The following is a 16,021-nucleotide window of genomic DNA, read 5'->3' as shown; positions in this document are numbered from 1 at the left end:
TGCAAAAGCAAGTTAACATGTGTATCTGCAAGTTACAAGAAACCAAGAGTTTCCCTTCTAACTCATCGCACTTTTGTTGTGCTCCAAAACCTGTTTGCGAGCGAGTAAAGAAAGGATTAACCAAGGAAGTGACAATGGTTGGATCCATAGCGCTCGACACTATGAAATCTCTCTAAAGGTAGTATCAAGGGTATTCAAGTGTAGGGAGTAATGAAAAAAAAATTCAGAAGTAACATCATACAAGGAATCTTGGGAACTCTCTACCCTTGGAAACTGTTAGAGAATGGTAAGCAACAATTACACCCTAGTGGTACGATTATGAATCATGGATGGTTCTCCATATGTTCGAAGGAACCACTACGAATTCTAGAAATCCTCATGATGTTTCTCGGAAGTTGGCAGAAATTGTTCCATACATGGGCAAGAAATATCCAAGAATCAGGTTCAGAAATGTGTAGTCAGCAGGGTGTGTGGCAGAGAACCTCTTTTCGACAGATCAGCTTTACCGAAGATATGAAAGCGAAGTTGTTATGATCAAAGAACAGAAACTCTCGACAGCATCAAAGTCAGTTTCTGGCAGCCGTGCAGATTACAATATTTTTGGGAAAGCAGTTGCAGGGTTTACAGTTCATCAATACAGGAAGAGTCAGCAAAAGAATAATCGACGTGTGATGTTATGTCATGAGAAGGACTCTTGAGTTTGATCTGTTAAGTGGTCAGTATGTGTTTCAAAGAATGTCGACTATGCAATCTGTTCAAGCATATGACACCGAAGTCAGGCCAGAAGCATGCTAAATATGCCAGCAGTAGAACTGATTGGGAAGTAGTCAAGAGTTAGTAAGATCAAGAGCTAAATGAGAATTTCTTTATGTGGAATTTCCTATCAGCAACTGAGGGTTAAGTTCCAAGCCTTGACCTGGATGAAAGTGCATCGTCATTGCTTTATTTTGATTGATCGATGAAGTTTTCTGTTTTCAATGTCAGGGCCATTCGTAAATCCGAGAAGTGTCGATTGTTCTTGAAGGACAATAGTTCAATTATTCCCGGTCACCCGAAAGTATGACTACTCTCTGTAAGGGGGGTAGGTCGCAGAGATGAATTTTGGTTCACCTCGTCGCCATTTCCCTTAAAGATTCAACCCAGTACAACAATTTAGGTAGTACTCGAAGAAGCCAGCTACAAGGTGTCAATAGAGTCATGCCGATCTCAAGTCATCCGATTGAATTCTAAGATACACCCGTGAGGCCAGGACAACAATTCACATCAGAGAAGTAACATCAGGTACAGTTGCAGTTCAGACGAAAGACCGGTCAAGCAGCCTCTTAGAATAGTTCTGGTAGTCAGGAGCAGGTCAAAGTAAAGTTAGAATCTGTCATTCATGCAGGCTCACATACAAGATTTCATGAAAGATCTGCCAATTTCTAGTCTGCTTGGTGAGCTCTCAGGTTACCAAAAGGTGATAATGCTAGCAGTTCAGTACAGGGACAGGAAGTTCCATGAGCCCTCGTGATTCAGGTCAGGGTCAGATCGAGTAGAGCTAATCAATTAAGTTTTGCGAAGCAATAGAACTCCAGGGTCGAATCCCAGTCAGTTCGGTTGTTTTGAGCAAAAGAATAGAATGGTCGATGCCAGTCAGTTCAGTTAAGTTATGCTGGTTGGTCAGTCCATCAGTCAGTTTAAAACAAAAGGGATCAATGCAGTGTGCAGATCGGCCAGATCGATCAGACCGCCTACACCCAGCTTTCTTTCTAACCATACCCGAATCTTAGGACTTGATTCCTGTAAGGGGGGTAGATTTGTAACACCTCGATTTCGTTCGGGATTAAAAATCAATTAATAAATCATTTTCTATAAATTAAATAAAAGTTAAAGCAATTTAATCAAGTGAAATAATGGTAGACTTAAAATTTTCCCATAAAAATCATTGGCCAGAAATATTTTGCAATATTCTCTGTGCCCTAAAGTACTCTCCGGATTTTTCCACGAATTTTCGGAGCTCAAGAAATAATTTTAAAGTCACAAAGTTCATTTAAACAATTAAATAAAAAGAAAAAAAAGAAAATTCCCTCTCCTTCCTTTTGGGCCGCCCTCGGCCCAATCCCTCTCCCTCCTTCTTTGCCCTCCAGCCCGGCAGCCTCCCTCCCCTCTCCTCTTTGGGCCGCTCGGCCCGCTTGCTCCCCATCTCTCCCTAAGTCCACATAAGCCCCCCGGCCTCCTCTCTCCTTCCCTCGCCGACAGGTGGACCCGAGGCCCCACCTGTCAGCTCCTCCCCGTTCCTCCAGCCACCTCGCCAGTAACCGCCCGTGGCCGCCATTGCTGCCTACTCCGTCGCAAAATCCGCACCACCCAGCCCTTCCTGCTCAAGCCCAAGTGGTGGAACTGCACCCCCCCACCTCCTCCACCATTTCCCCAATTTTCCCCCAAGAAAACTGCGCTGGTTTGCCCCGCCACGTGCCCACGTCACCACCCCACGCCGCCGGTGGTTGCTGCCCCGAATCCGCATCGCCCCGGCCCCCTCCCGCTGTCCCGCACCCATAAAACTCCTTCCCGCACTCCCCTCGCTCATTTCCCCAACTTTCCCGAGCCCGTCGTGCCTTCTCCCGCACTTCCCACGCGAGCCCGAGCTCCGCCGCTCGCCGCCATGCTTCTAGCCGCACGCCGCCACGCTGTGCCGCCACCACCATTGGCATCGCCGTGCCGTGCCGCACCCCGGCCCCTACTCCTTTTACCCTCTCCGCCTCCGAAACACCGCCGCAGCGCGGGCCCGAGCTCCGCCGCCCGTCGACGCCCTCCAGCAGGCCGACACCGCTCCGTGCAACCGCCACCGACGGCTTCACTGCGTCGTCTCGTACCCCGGCATCCCCTCCGCTCCTCCATTCCGCCGCTAGAACCGTCACTCTACCACACCACCCAAACCGCCACCATAGCAGCCGCCTCCGGCCGCCTCTCGACGCCGTTCCCGACCACCTCGCGCTGCGTCGTTGCCTTCCCCGGCACCGCAGTCACCATGCACTGCCCGTCCACCCCTCCCTCCTCACGAATCATCACGGGAGACCGCTTTCCTCCGTCCAAGGTGAGCTTCGCTGATCCTTGCCGCTTTCGGCCGCCATTTCCCTCGGCGTCGTGCCTCCTCCTCGCTCCCTAAATCCCCTGTCTTCTTCTCCAGGTTCTTCCGGCCACTGTCCGCCAGTTCCCGCTCGCGGAAGGCCGCCGGAGCACCGTCCGCTTCGCCTCCTTGAGGAGCACCGTCGCCTCTTCCCATCGCTGGCCACCTCCGGCTCCGCCTCGTCGGCCCACACGCTCGGTGAGCCCCTCCTCCCGCTCCCCTTCCCTTCCGTTTGCATTGCCGCTGCCCGTGAACGCCGCCGTCTTCCGGCCGCTCGCCACTGTTCGGCGTCGTCGGCTGTTGCCGCCGGTGGCCGTGCCGCTGCCGTGCCATGGCTCGCCCGGGCCAGCTTCATGCCGTGCCTGTGTCCTTGTTGCGCCGCCCGTGGCCGCCCGATCGGCTTGGGCCGATCCGGGCCGTCGATTCCCGTGGACCGGTGGTGGACCGCCTCGGTGGTCCCGGTCCACGGTGGACCGGCGCCCTTGTGCCGCTGACGTGTGGGTCCACCCCTTTGTGGACGCGGTCCACGCCTCACCCCTTGCTGACGTCAGCAACCCCCTTTTCCTTGTGAAAAATAATCATTAATTGCGTAATAAATCAATAATAATTATAGAAATCCATTTAAATGGCTCAAAACTTCTAAAATTCATATATAATTCATTCGAACTCCAAATTGGGCCATTCAACTTGCAAAATTCATCTAAAACTGAGATCCACATGTTTGTTTACTCTTTATGTACCGTTTCCTTGGTTTTTATTAGAGTTTTTCCTCATTTTGCATGCCAGCACGTAGATTATGCCGTTTCGGAAGATCGCGATCGCAAGGATAAGAGTTCGGAAGATCCAAGTGAAGAAGCAAAACAAGTCACACATTCCCCTTGAGCATGTTGAGCCTACTTTACAAATGTTTTACTGTTTGCAAATAAATATGCATGTTTTGCCAATTACATGGGAATCGGGTTTACCTATCTGCTCACTTGTGCCATGTTTACTTGATATTTGTCCTTTGTCAACCTTGGGTGATAAATCGACTAGCTCTTGTTACTTATGTGACCCAGCTAGAACTATATGCTTAGCCATGCTTAATTACCACTAGCTCAGTTGATGGGATAATTGAAGTATTAGACCTTTTTAGCATCAGAACGAGCTGCGTGCTCGAGACACCTGGCCATGTTTCATTGGTCGTAATTATCCAACTAAAATGCGACTGAATGGTGGGCTGTGGGTGCATGGTTTTGCTAGTCACACCCATGGCAATTAAGGACTGGTTCGCGGGATGCCCTGGAAGAACTTATCGTACTTACCACAAGCCAGCGTGGGCAACGGCTGGGTTTGTAGTGTAGCTTTCCTCTAGCCGACGTATCCAGGCAAGGGTGGGCATGATGGAGCGGGATGGGCCCTGCAACGGCCTTTGTCGCTTCCGGATTCACCTAGGCACGAGAGGGGACTGCCCGATGCCTTGCGAGGAGTGGAGGTGAAACCTGAGGTGTGGTGCGATTGGTTAGAGGGGGTTATGCGAAGGGTCCTATCACGGCCTCTTTCCAGTATGTCATGGTGGCATGTCGGCGCACGGGAACGTGTTGTGGGGCTGTGTCTTGTGGGTAAAGTTGTACACCTCTGATCAGAGTAAAACTATTTGAATAGCTGTGCCCACGGTTATGGGCGGTCGACCAGATTCACCGTGATTAGTCTCACACTTAATAAATCGACCCAATGCACTGTAGTTCAGATGGGTTGGTTGGGCCTGTTCAACGTGGTGTAGTGTTGATCAATAGAGATTTAATGTTACCTTAATTAATCAGCAGTTTTACTGTTTTGCTCAACAAAATGTTTTACAACTGCCTTTATGCAAATAGCCACAAGCCATTTTTGAATCCCCTTGCACGTCTGCATCAATGGTGTGGCTTGCTGAGTACGGTGGTTGTACTCAGTCTTGCTGTTGTTCCCCCTTTTCAGAAGTGTAGTGCTTCTGAGTTGAAGATGAAGTTAGAGGACCAAGGCTCAAACCCTAGTTCAGTTTTGCCTGTGGAGTGGAGCTGAAGCCCCGCTAGGATCGCCTTTTCTGCTGCTGTCGTTCTCTTTCGGTGTGAGGACTAAGTGCCTCTTCTGTAAGTATTTTACGCTTTATTTACATTTGGGTCTGTATATTAATTTATTGTTTTGTGTACCCTAGCTGGTCCTGGTCCTGGACAGGGATTTAATACACAAAATAGTCTGGAAATATGGGCTAAATTTCTAGACGTGACACCAGGTGAGGCGGTCTGACCGACCACATAGGGCCGGTCTGACCGGCTGAGGTGGGCCCAGGTAGTTTTGCCCTTCTTCTTCTTCTCCATCCTGCACCTACCCCTTCTCTTCTCTTCCCCACTCATCCCCAACTCGAAAAACTCATCTCTCTCTCCTCTCTCAAACCCTAGCCACTCTCCTCCACCAAATCCCCTCGGTTTGACCGTGGATTTCACTCCGGTTACACCGTAAGTGAATCTCCTGCTCTTCCGCTCTCTATTCCATGGATTCTTTTGTTTTTTTATTGAGTTTTTGATCCATGGATTGGAACTCTAGGTGAAGGAAGAAGTGCTTATGGATTTGCACAAATTAGTGGGTTGTTCTTCGTGCAAACCATCTCCTTTCAACCGGTAAATCACTCTCCCTTTTGTGCTTACTCTCAAATAGGGTTAAGGGTAGTTTCCCTCATTGTTCCAATCTTGATGAAATAGACCGTATCCTTGTTGATTCACGATCTTACCCTGTGCAAAATTATCCTAGCCTATTTAGAATCATTTGTGTTGTGGTGAAAGAGTTTTTGCTTGGACTTGTTAGTGGCGGTCTGGTCAGCCCTACGGGCGGTCTGACCGGCCATTGGCCACCGGTCTGACCGCCCCTGACCGGCAGTGCAAAATTTCTTTCCGCCTAACCGAGTGTTTTCTAAATTTGTTGCTCATATTCCTTTATTGCTCTTTGGATTCAGCAATGCCTCCCCGCACTCGCCATGGTCATCAAGCGGCCGTGCAAGAGCCCGAGTGCGAGCATGAGGAGTCGAGCGGAGAGGAATATGAGCAAGTGAGGAAGAAGAGCAAGATGTGAATGAGGGACGGGAAGAGGGTGAAGAGGAAAGTGGAGATGGTGATGACAGTGGCAGTGGGGAGGATGAGGAAGAAGGAAATGAGATGGAAATTGATCCTTCTGTTCAGTTTGTGGTTAACATCAGGAACTCCGCTCAGTACACCATCCTAAGGCATCATGATCAGTTCAAGAGGCCTAGAGACACCACTGATCCCCGTTTTCACACGGCCTTCCAGAAGACTATTTATGAGCAGCTCTACAGGAGCAGGGCTTTTGCAAAGCACAAGTGGATTTCATGGCGGAACATAAATGAGACTCTAGAGTTTACAAGCTTGCAAGCCCTTTTCAGGGCTGTGGGGATAGATTGCATAGTCATTATGGCACAAGACTATGATGAGGAGCTCATCCGCCAATTTTATGCCACAACGTGGGTTGCCGGTGATTGTAGTGAGATGAAGTGGATGTCACACACCCTCCAGTACTCTATCTCTAGGAGGCAGTTCCGGAGGTTACTCAACATCCGCTTTGACTTTGGTGATGATCTGCATGAGGAGCATACTCACAACCCGCTCTCCATTGATTATCTTTCACAGTTCTATGAAGATGGAAGGCGACACACCCATGGGAAAGTTGCAGGGTTGATGACTATTCGTAGTGTGGTGAACAGGATTGTGAGAGCCACCATTCTCCCTCGATGTGGGAATAATGATGATATTAAGGGGGTGGCTTGGCATGTGATAGATGCCATCATGCAGGGTCGTCAGTTTGATGTGGTGAACCTCATAATGCAAGAGATTGCAATATCCAAGGGCACGTTTAGTCAATGAATTTACCATGCGCCCTACATTATGAGGTAGATTCAAGCTCAGCTTGGGAGTGTTGGAAACAATCTAAAGAAGCATAAGCAATATAAGCCTCGTCTTCAGCTTGGCACTCCCCATACTCCTAGGATGAGGCAACCTTCTTTCCACCCTGGGGCAATCTCAAGCTCAGCACCTCCTCCTCCTCAAGGTATCAATGAGTACTTCACTCCTCCTTATGCATACTTTGGCATGCCTCCTCAGGACTATTTCAACTCGGTGCTTGGGGCTATAAATAGCTTAAGTGAAAGCATTCAAAGGCTAACTACCGAGCATGAGGGCTGAGGCAATGCATGAGGATGCGAGGGGCATTCGTTCTGAGGTTGCCAGGATATCCTCTCAAGTCACTTCTTTGGACCGGCGTATGACTACCATGGAAAACACACATGCCTATGTGTATTCTCGTTGCCGTGACCCTTCTTCCTCTTCGTCTCACTATCCTATACCCCATCCTCCCTCTATTCCTCAAGAATGAAGCTTTTTGGTCCTTGATGCCAAAGGGGGAGAAGAAATTCATCTATCTTAGGTGGGTTGGGACTAGAAGTAGTGAGGTTAGTCCTCATATCTATTAGGCTAAGTTGGGAGGGCTATATCTATATGTAATGGGCTATATTATCTATCTTGTGTGTTTTTATCGTTTGTTGAACTCTCTTGTGAGATTTGGGCCCTCCGTGGTCATGTAATAGCCTAGGTTATTATTTGTGAGCCCTCTTTGGATAATTTGTGACTTGGATGATCTATGGATGAACTTTTATGATTTGGATGGTTTATTGATGTGAACTTGTGCAATGATGGATGGTGGATGTGATTTTGATATATTTGTGACCATCCTATGCAATTGATTGATCTATATGTGAAGTTCACATCATATGTTGTATTTGTGTTGAACTATGTTGAAATGTGCATTTGTTCCAAATTTGTTCTTTGAGATTGATATGCACATGTTTAGGGGGAGTATTTTCTATACATTGAAAAATATATCCATGTGCTTTATATTTGATTATATATGTTTGAAGTGTTTGTCATCAATTACCAAATAAGGGGAGATTGAAGCATCTAGGCCCCCGTTGTTAGTTTTGGTAATTAATGACAAGCGCTAATTGTGGACTAACCGTTCTATCGAGTTATGTGTTTTGAGTTAGGTACACATCATGTGTGCGCATGGTTGATTATCGATGGACTAAAAATTGATGGCGCAAAGCAAAGTATAGATGACGGTAAACTAGTAGTTGAATTCTAAATTGATCGAGGTATTGGGCAATCAAACTGTGCTAGTTTATTTATAGCTTTGCCGTACTATTAAGAGGGGTAATGACCTAGCAAAGAGATGATTTAAATTTCCACATTAGGTCATTATGCATTTAGATTTGGCTTGCTCTCATTATCCTGTTGTGCCTGCTGTGTGACCAGGGCCGGTCAGACCGACCACCTAGTGGCGGTCTGACCGGCGTAGGTCAGCCGGTCTGACCGGCGGGTGAACCCCGGTCTGACCGGCCTAGGGAACCTCTCCCTGTGGCTCTCGGGGTGGCGATCCAGAGCCGCCAGAGCCGCATTCGGTCAGACCGAGCTAGGGGCGGTCTGACCGAGCCGAGGCCGGTCTACCACCCAACTGCGGTCTGACCGGCCAGGCCGATGGGGCCCAATGACAGCCCTACAACAACTAGAAAACTAGCCGTTGCAGAGTAGCACGGTCTGACCGGCCACACAACTCCGGTCAGACTGGCAGTACACAGAGTTGGGGGATTTCACCCCCCAACGGCTAGTTTTGGTGGGTGGGAGTATAAATACTCCCCCACCAGCAGCAAGGAGACTCTCTTGGCATCCACTTCAATTGTATACACCCCTTGCACCTCTCCCACACTCATTTGAGCTTGTGTTCATCCGTTGTAGTGGTTGAAGGTTGTTCTAGCCAAGAGTCAAGTGCATTGCTTCCATTGTAGAGCTATCTCCGAGCCGCGTCATTGCTTGTTACTCATGGAGGTTGCCGCCTCTTAGACGGCTTGTGGAGTAGTTGCCCGGTGACCTCTCCGAGAAGATTGCGGAGGAAGGCCGACGCTGGTTGTGAGTGGTTTGGAGTTCACCACCTTCGGAGTGAAGGAAGAACTACCCCTAGTGATCGAGGCTTGGGTAATCCTCTCCGTGGGCCGGTGTTGGTATTTCTTAACGACATTACTAGAAATATAATTCCCAGCAATGGCGCCGAAACACTCCTGGTATATTATGGTTACAGAGTTCATCCGCAAGCGCACGGATATACCATTGTAGCATTTTACCCGAGAGTATTTCAAGGGTATCGTATTTATTTTATCCCGTGGAAGATCATGTAGAGAGAACTCAACTAATAATTTATATATTACTTGTGATAATCATATTCTAAGCAGGGGTTAAGATAATCCAAGGGTAGAGTGACACACAAGCATTTCTACTCATCCTCGGTAATAATTTATCTAAGCTAGGTGGAAAAAAAAAGAGAAAAGAAATCTATTCCTATACTTCTAATATACATAGTATACATACATTCTAGTTAACTGATATACTAGCTAATACCCTCTATCCGATACCCTCCTGGTACTTCGAGAAGCCACGCTTGACTGCCGAGTTCCTTACGGCAGCCTGTCATGACCATCCAACCAGGGTTAAATACGGAGGAATACCCTCCCCAGGAAATTAACTTAGGATTATATATAGGCGCAGAGGAATACCCGTACTGAGCTGTCACCATCAGTGGCCCACCTCTCATCCGCAATATATAACCCCAAATAATGATATCTCGTAATCTAGACACCACGTCTAAACTACTAGATACTACTATAATATCATCATCATGACATAGAGTAATTGCATAAGCAAACACTATACCCGCACCAAAGCATCTCCCAGATAAGTTAGCCTTATATTCAGTATAACAAGAACATAATGTATAATAGTTACTCATATACTCGGAAAGTATTTCAATACCATAAATATATATAGAAGAGTATTCTAATAAAAGTACAAATCTTACAAAAGAGGAAAGGAAAGCTGCTAGAGCCATACCCGAACTCTTCTGAAGGCTTCCGGACTCCTGACTCATATTCTATTTCTATTACACCAGCTAGATACTACTAAACTAAACTTGGGAGGAATGAGAGAGCTATTGCTTGAGGTGTGTGTTGAAGTGAAGAGAGTGAGCTCCTTATACAGAGGTGGTTATGACGGTTGTGGAAGGGGAATTGTCCGAAGTGCCCTCCAACCGTCATTGGGATGCAATCCTGGACGTCCATGCCAAAACCTGGATCCAACGGTGCCAGGATTGGTTCGGCCGAACCTGGGGCTAGCCAATCCAGCCCAGTTTCGGCTGGTGGCCTCCTCTATTGCTCCACTCCGCAGACTTGTGAATTTTGGCCTAATTCATCGTGTCAATTCTGAGTTCTTGGCCTATTCACACACAAGTCTGGTTCTCGACATCGTCCGATTGATTTATCGTCCGAGTTGATGTCGATTCTCCTCTACTTCATAATCATTCTCTGCAAAAAGTTAGTAAACCTAATACTAGTTGAGCGGTGGAGTTGGGCTCGCCTCAACAGGGAGTAGGAAATCGGCGAATTTCCGAACCTCGGTAAAAAATCTTTTGTCTCCTTGTCTCATTTATTTGTCGCATTTACAGTTGTGCAATTTACATTCCTAGAGACATACTTGAGATCATATCACTCTAGGATTGCTAAACTTAACTTAGGAGTGTGATTTACTTTCTTAGAGATATACTTAAGCCACTATCACCCTAGGTTTGTAAAATATAACTTAGTTGCTTAATTAGACTTAACCCTCACTAAGCCTAGCAACTTAGGTTAGTTTTGATTAGGTGCCATTCATTTTTAAATCGTCTATTCACCACCCCCCCTCTAATCGACATCTTGATCCTATAATCTGTTGATACCTAGACATCAACTTCTCCCAAGTTAACTCCAATCTATCACCAGCAATACTCTCCCGAGGCCTCAAGCAACACCTGCACATGTAAAACAACCAAGAAACCATATTCCGAGCACAAGTTCGTCCCAACTTGACTCATATTAGTATAACAACAATATCCATATGCATAGAAATCATCTTAAAGTCAAATCCCTAAAGGAAACATCCATATCCAATAAGACAACCTGAAACCGACAACGGTCAAGATCCCACCGGTCAGACCATTGGTTTGGCTGGTCTGATCGCCAGGGTCAACCGAACACTCTCACTTCACAAAATCAATCGTCTATAAATCTCCAAAATTTCATCAGCAAACAACCAATATTTTCATCACAAAATCTAAATCAACTTCTTGATTTTACAGTAAGCTACATCTATAAAATCTTACTTCAACTTCCAGGCATATGCTTAGGATCAATGGTTTGAAAAGGGTTATTTCGAACACTTTACCAACTTCAAGTCCTCATTTTCCTCACATGCACATCTAAACTGTTAAATGGTGTGTTTTTTAGAAAAAGTTTCTATAAAAAAGTTGGTTAAAAATTTACATTAATCCATTTTTTAAATATTTTAAAATACTTGATTAATCATGCACTAATGAATTGATCCGTTTTGCGTGCTAGGTGGGAAGGTTCCCAACCATAGCTAACGGACACAACCTAGATGATCACACTATAGGTAGAGCTCATTGTCTGAAAATGCTTCGCCGTTCCATATTATTACATTCCAACATTTCAATGCAGAAAGCGTGATCAGTTACACAGCATGACCAAATTGACGAAAAGTTTTATACGTCCCATATCAATGTACATGTATATACTTTGCACGTTAATTCAAGGTTGATAACGCAACACACCTTCGGTTAATAAAGGACCGATCACCTTTAAGCCAGTAATTTAGCAAGTTCATCTACTCTTAAGGTACCCTGTGGAACAACATCTGATAGAAATTCTCGTGCGTGATCATTTCTCTGCATTCTTGATCCTCCCATGACAATTTCTTTCTTTTTGACATGATCAGATACTTTATGTTCTTCAAGATGCTTATTTATCCTTACATTCTTGGCTGGCTCAGTCTTCTGGGTACCATGGGACTTCCTTGGTGTATGCCGGAGTACCAGGTATCGTGGAGCCGTCTTTGTAAAAGCAACAGACTTTTGATACACATAATTGGCATCAGCAAACTCATTTTCATTCAGCACGAGTGCCATGCCACTGTCAATGGCTTGTTTGAAAAGGAGTAAAATTCCTTCCATGTAGGAAGGGACTATGGAATCACTGTTAACACCATCGCTGCCGTTTAAATGTTTGCAGTTTCTCCTCATAGTTTCCAATTCATGAATCTCATCACTGCTGCCCATTAGACAAGTTAAAGCTTCTGGTACATCTGGAGATTGTTCCGAGTTTCCACATCTGTCAGGGTACATCTCAATGAGCTCTCCATTTTCACTCTTGTCCAATAGGGAGCTTTGGCAATACAATGTTGATGTTTGAGATGGATCTAAATCCCTTGCTGAATTTGAAGGAGAAAATTCAATTGGAGCATCAGCTGAGGACTCAGTTCCATCTATACCTTCAGAGTTGCATACTCCAGGGTTTCCACATGCAGAACCCAAAATCATACCATTTTCAAAACTAGACTTCATGGAATCTTCCAATTTTTCTGCACCTTCAATCAAGTTGCATTTCTTGAGAGACGTGGCATTGTTGACCAGCTCAATTGGGGTCAGAGCACTTCCAGAACCTGCTTCTTTGCTATTCAAAATTTGGTCGCTCGCCACTTTAAAATCATTTTCTTCTAATGGAGGAAGGGATGATTTCCAATCATTTCCTCTCCACATCAGTATATGTTCAAACTCAAAAGACAGTAAGGTACAGGGAACTAGATCCTGCAAAGGTAGAATTAATCATGTTTTGAACAAAATAACATAACGATATAATATTCTGAGCATTTACCAAACCTTAAGTTTAGCTCCTATCTTTCTGCAATCACTTTTATTAAGACCTGAGCAATCAACCCGGACAAGATCACATGCTTCAAATGCTTCTCGAACTTGCTTCACGAGGTTAAGATAAACACCATTTTTTCCTTTAAAAATTTTTAAAAAAAATGGAATGTAAACAATGACAACAAACTGCACAAACATGGAACAGTGCTATGCAAGAAGATGGGCTAATGTGGATAGACAATATGTACCACACTCAGCAAAAGAAGCAGCATTGGTTCAACTGTAATTCCACATTTCAAGTGTTTCTGACAAATAAAAGTAGTAGTTTCATGTTCGACATCAACCTCCCTCAGGTACTTCCTATTTTGGACATTACTCTTGGCTGCAAAGGCACTAATATTTTCAAAAATAAACTTTGGCAACTAGCGCATATATTTTTCATTCTTTTAACTATGAAATTTGCAGATTCCACAATTTGAAAGGCAGTTAAAGGAGTCAACTACATGGAAACAAAGAGACTTACCGAGTTTGCAAATTGGTGGTAACTGACGTCCTCTCTTGCGCATATCTTCTGCCTCATCTGGAGTTAAGCCGTCTGGGATCTTTTTAACCAAGCGGGGGTACACTGGTGCAGCAGGTTTCCAAAGCATAAGTGGATAGATTGGGCGAGTTCTGTAATTGTAGTTTCTACCACGAAAGAGAAATATCACACCACCCTGATGATGAATTACTTTTCCTCCAACTTTCTCCTGCTCATGTATGATATGAAGTAATCAGGGAAGAGTCACAGATAAGGTGCTCCCAGATATGGAAATGGAAAACAGAAGTTCAAGCAGAAAGGAGTTCACTAATGAATAACCAGAGCTAAGACAACTTCTAAATTCTATTAGTTTCAGATGAGTTACTAGAACATTGGTCCATAAAGAAAAAAAAAATAAAACAGTCACCAATTTAACTGAGTAGTACACCGTATGCATTTTAAGAATTCTGAGGTAAGTAGCAAAATTTGACCTCTAGCTGCTGGCAGACATTATCCATATCAACCGTGCATACACCTTTGCATTTTATCTTGCACACTCTCTTCCTCTTCCAATGCGAATGAATGTTCTCCAACATATTGTGTGTTAGACCATCTCTACCTGCAAAAGTTGGCAATGAGAGACTGACTAGGAATACAAGAAAGGGCTGACAAAGCGGCTACATGATAAGAACTAAACTCAAGAGATAAATGTCACGGTGATCGGTGAGTATAATAACAAAATATACTTATTTTTCTTTCTCCATCCCCTTCCTTGTTAAAACCTGTAGTTTTGTGATAATGGAGACACTAGATTTATCGTTTTGTGATAAATGAAGACACTAAATATGTAGTTTTGTGATAAACGAATACACTAAATCTATAGTTTTGTGAAACAAGTTCTTAAATCTGTAGTTTTGTGATAGATTGTACAATAAACGGACATACTAAATCTGTAGTTTTGCGAAAGCTCTTAAATCTGTAGTTTTCTGATAAATTGTGCAAAAATACCTGTAGTTTTGTGAAATTTACTCAATATTTATTATTGATCTGGCTTTGTAAAGAAAGCCAAAACACATAGAGCACGAGTCTTTTATAGGAAAGAAAACAAAAGAACACAGACAGACATAACAGGGTACCAGAGCCCAAGGGGGAAACAAATCTTGCAGACATTTATCTGTCGAATTAGTTGATGTTCCATGTGTACAATTGAGTGATGCTGCATCAGATGCAACTCACCGATATTAAGCTGCCGCTTGGTCTTGAGGGTCGCCTTGACGAGCTCGTCGACCTCCTCCTTTGTGAGAGGCTCCCCGAGGACCTCCTCCCTGGACGCCGCTTGGTACCTCGGCTCCGTGCCGGCAAGGAATGGCCCCGGCGACTGCACGGGCTTCACCCCCTTCTTGCCCGGCGGCGGGAGCATGAAGGAGTCGAACTCAGGCAGTTCCTTGCGGCTCTTGGGGAGCGGCTTCCTCCCGGTCCATGGGCGCGGCGTTACCTCAGGCCCGAACGGCAGGAACGGGGCCTCGCGGAGCGCGACGGGGCGCGCGCGCGGCGTCTCTGTGTAACTGTACTGGAACTCGAAGGGCGCGCCGTCAAGATGATAGGCCAGGCCACGTTCAGTGACGCGGACACCGGCGGCTGGCTCGCCGTTTTCCGGGATGGGGACTTTCTTGGGACGGCCGCGGATGACCGAAGAGAAGGCCGGGTGGGAGGGGGCGGGGGCTCGGCGGCGCTTGGCGACGGCGGCTGGTTGCTTGTGGTGGGAGAGGGAGAGGCGGAGGTTGGATGGGAGCCGTGAGATGGGGTACTGGGCTTGGACGAGGAGGGAGCGAGAGGTGAGGTGGCTAGTTGCCATGGGTGTTGGGGAACAGGATAGATAGGATTAGGTCCTCCGCCCACAGGATAACATCGGGGGTATCGAACCGGCGTCGAGGCCGGCGGATTGGGCGCCGGAGTTCGGGTGGAGCCGGAGCAGACAAACACGGGAATGTACACGCTCTGAAAAAAATTGCAACGGGTAAATGTATTTTTCATAGTGAAACAACACCTATTATAAACTGAGCAATAACTTGAAATATTATGATTGCTATACACTATAATGAAAAAGTTAATCAAAATTTTTTCTTGGTTTTGAGCCAAAAGCCCATTAAGTTTTTCCTTTTCAGTCCTAGCACAGTCTATTCCTACCTTTTTTCGCTCGGCCTGCCGCTCTTCTATCCCGTCCACAAATAGAGTCGTAGACCAAGCTAGCACGGCCGGCTGCCTCACTCAGCGTCTAGAACCTTTGAAAGACAATCCTTGTATGACAATTCTTGTGTGCCCTTATATCAAAATCCAGTTGAGCCTTTTTTTATCTCCTAAAATTGGTTGAGAGTTATTTATCCACTTGATCTCCTCTTTCCATTTCCCAAAATCAGAGCAAGTCCGCAAAATTAGGGATAACAGTCGCCACGGCTGGCTCAATTGTTCAAGACAATGAAAATTTCCAAAAGTTCACAGCCATCGGCCACACAGCCGATGGCAAGCTAGCCGCCAGTAATTCCTTCTCAGCTAATGTCATGCCCAGAAATTCC

General features: G+C 45.8%; 1 protein-coding gene across 2 annotated transcripts; it reads right to left on the bottom strand.

Moving 5' to 3' along the window:
• Window positions 1–11,668: 11,668 nt before the first annotated feature.
• On the bottom strand, window positions 11,669–15,472 carry LOC4324537 (CRS2-associated factor 1, chloroplastic-like). 2 transcript variants are annotated; one of them, XM_015766428.2, is made up of 6 exons: window positions 14,685–15,448; window positions 13,940–14,067; window positions 13,641–13,677; window positions 13,452–13,553; window positions 12,941–13,068; window positions 11,669–12,868 (listed from the first exon to the last, which is right to left on the bottom strand). In XM_015766428.2, the coding sequence occupies exons 1-6, from the start codon at window positions 15,301–15,303 to the stop codon at window positions 11,864–11,866; spliced, it is 2,019 nt and encodes a 672-aa protein (XP_015621914.1). In that variant the 5' UTR covers window positions 15,304–15,448; the 3' UTR covers window positions 11,669–11,863. The 2 variants fall into 2 exon arrangements, with proteins under 2 accessions (XP_015621914.1, NP_001415065.1); NM_001428136.1 differs by having other exon boundaries at window positions 11,671–12,868; window positions 13,452–13,677; window positions 14,685–15,472.
• Between the last annotated feature and the right edge of the window lie 549 nt (window positions 15,473–16,021).

Source organism: Oryza sativa, chromosome 1, assembly GCF_034140825.1.
Source record: "Oryza sativa Japonica Group chromosome 1, ASM3414082v1".
Taxonomy (NCBI): Eukaryota; Viridiplantae; Streptophyta; class Magnoliopsida; order Poales; family Poaceae; genus Oryza; species Oryza sativa.
This window is presented reverse-complemented; position numbering and strand designations above follow the sequence as displayed.

Coding starts and splice junctions, on each gene's coding strand:
- LOC4324537 (NM_001428136.1), bottom strand. CDS start 15,303: ATGGCAACTAGCCACCTCACCTCTCGCTCCCTCCTCGTCCAAGCCCAG. Junction 14,068..14,684: donor CAAGCGGCAGCTTAATATCG/GTGAGTTGCATC, acceptor CAACTTTTGCAG/GTAGAGATGGTCTAACACAC. Junction 13,069..13,451: donor ACCACCAATTTGCAAACTCG/GTAAGTCTCTTT, acceptor AAATTTTTAAAG/GAAAAAATGGTGTTTATCTT.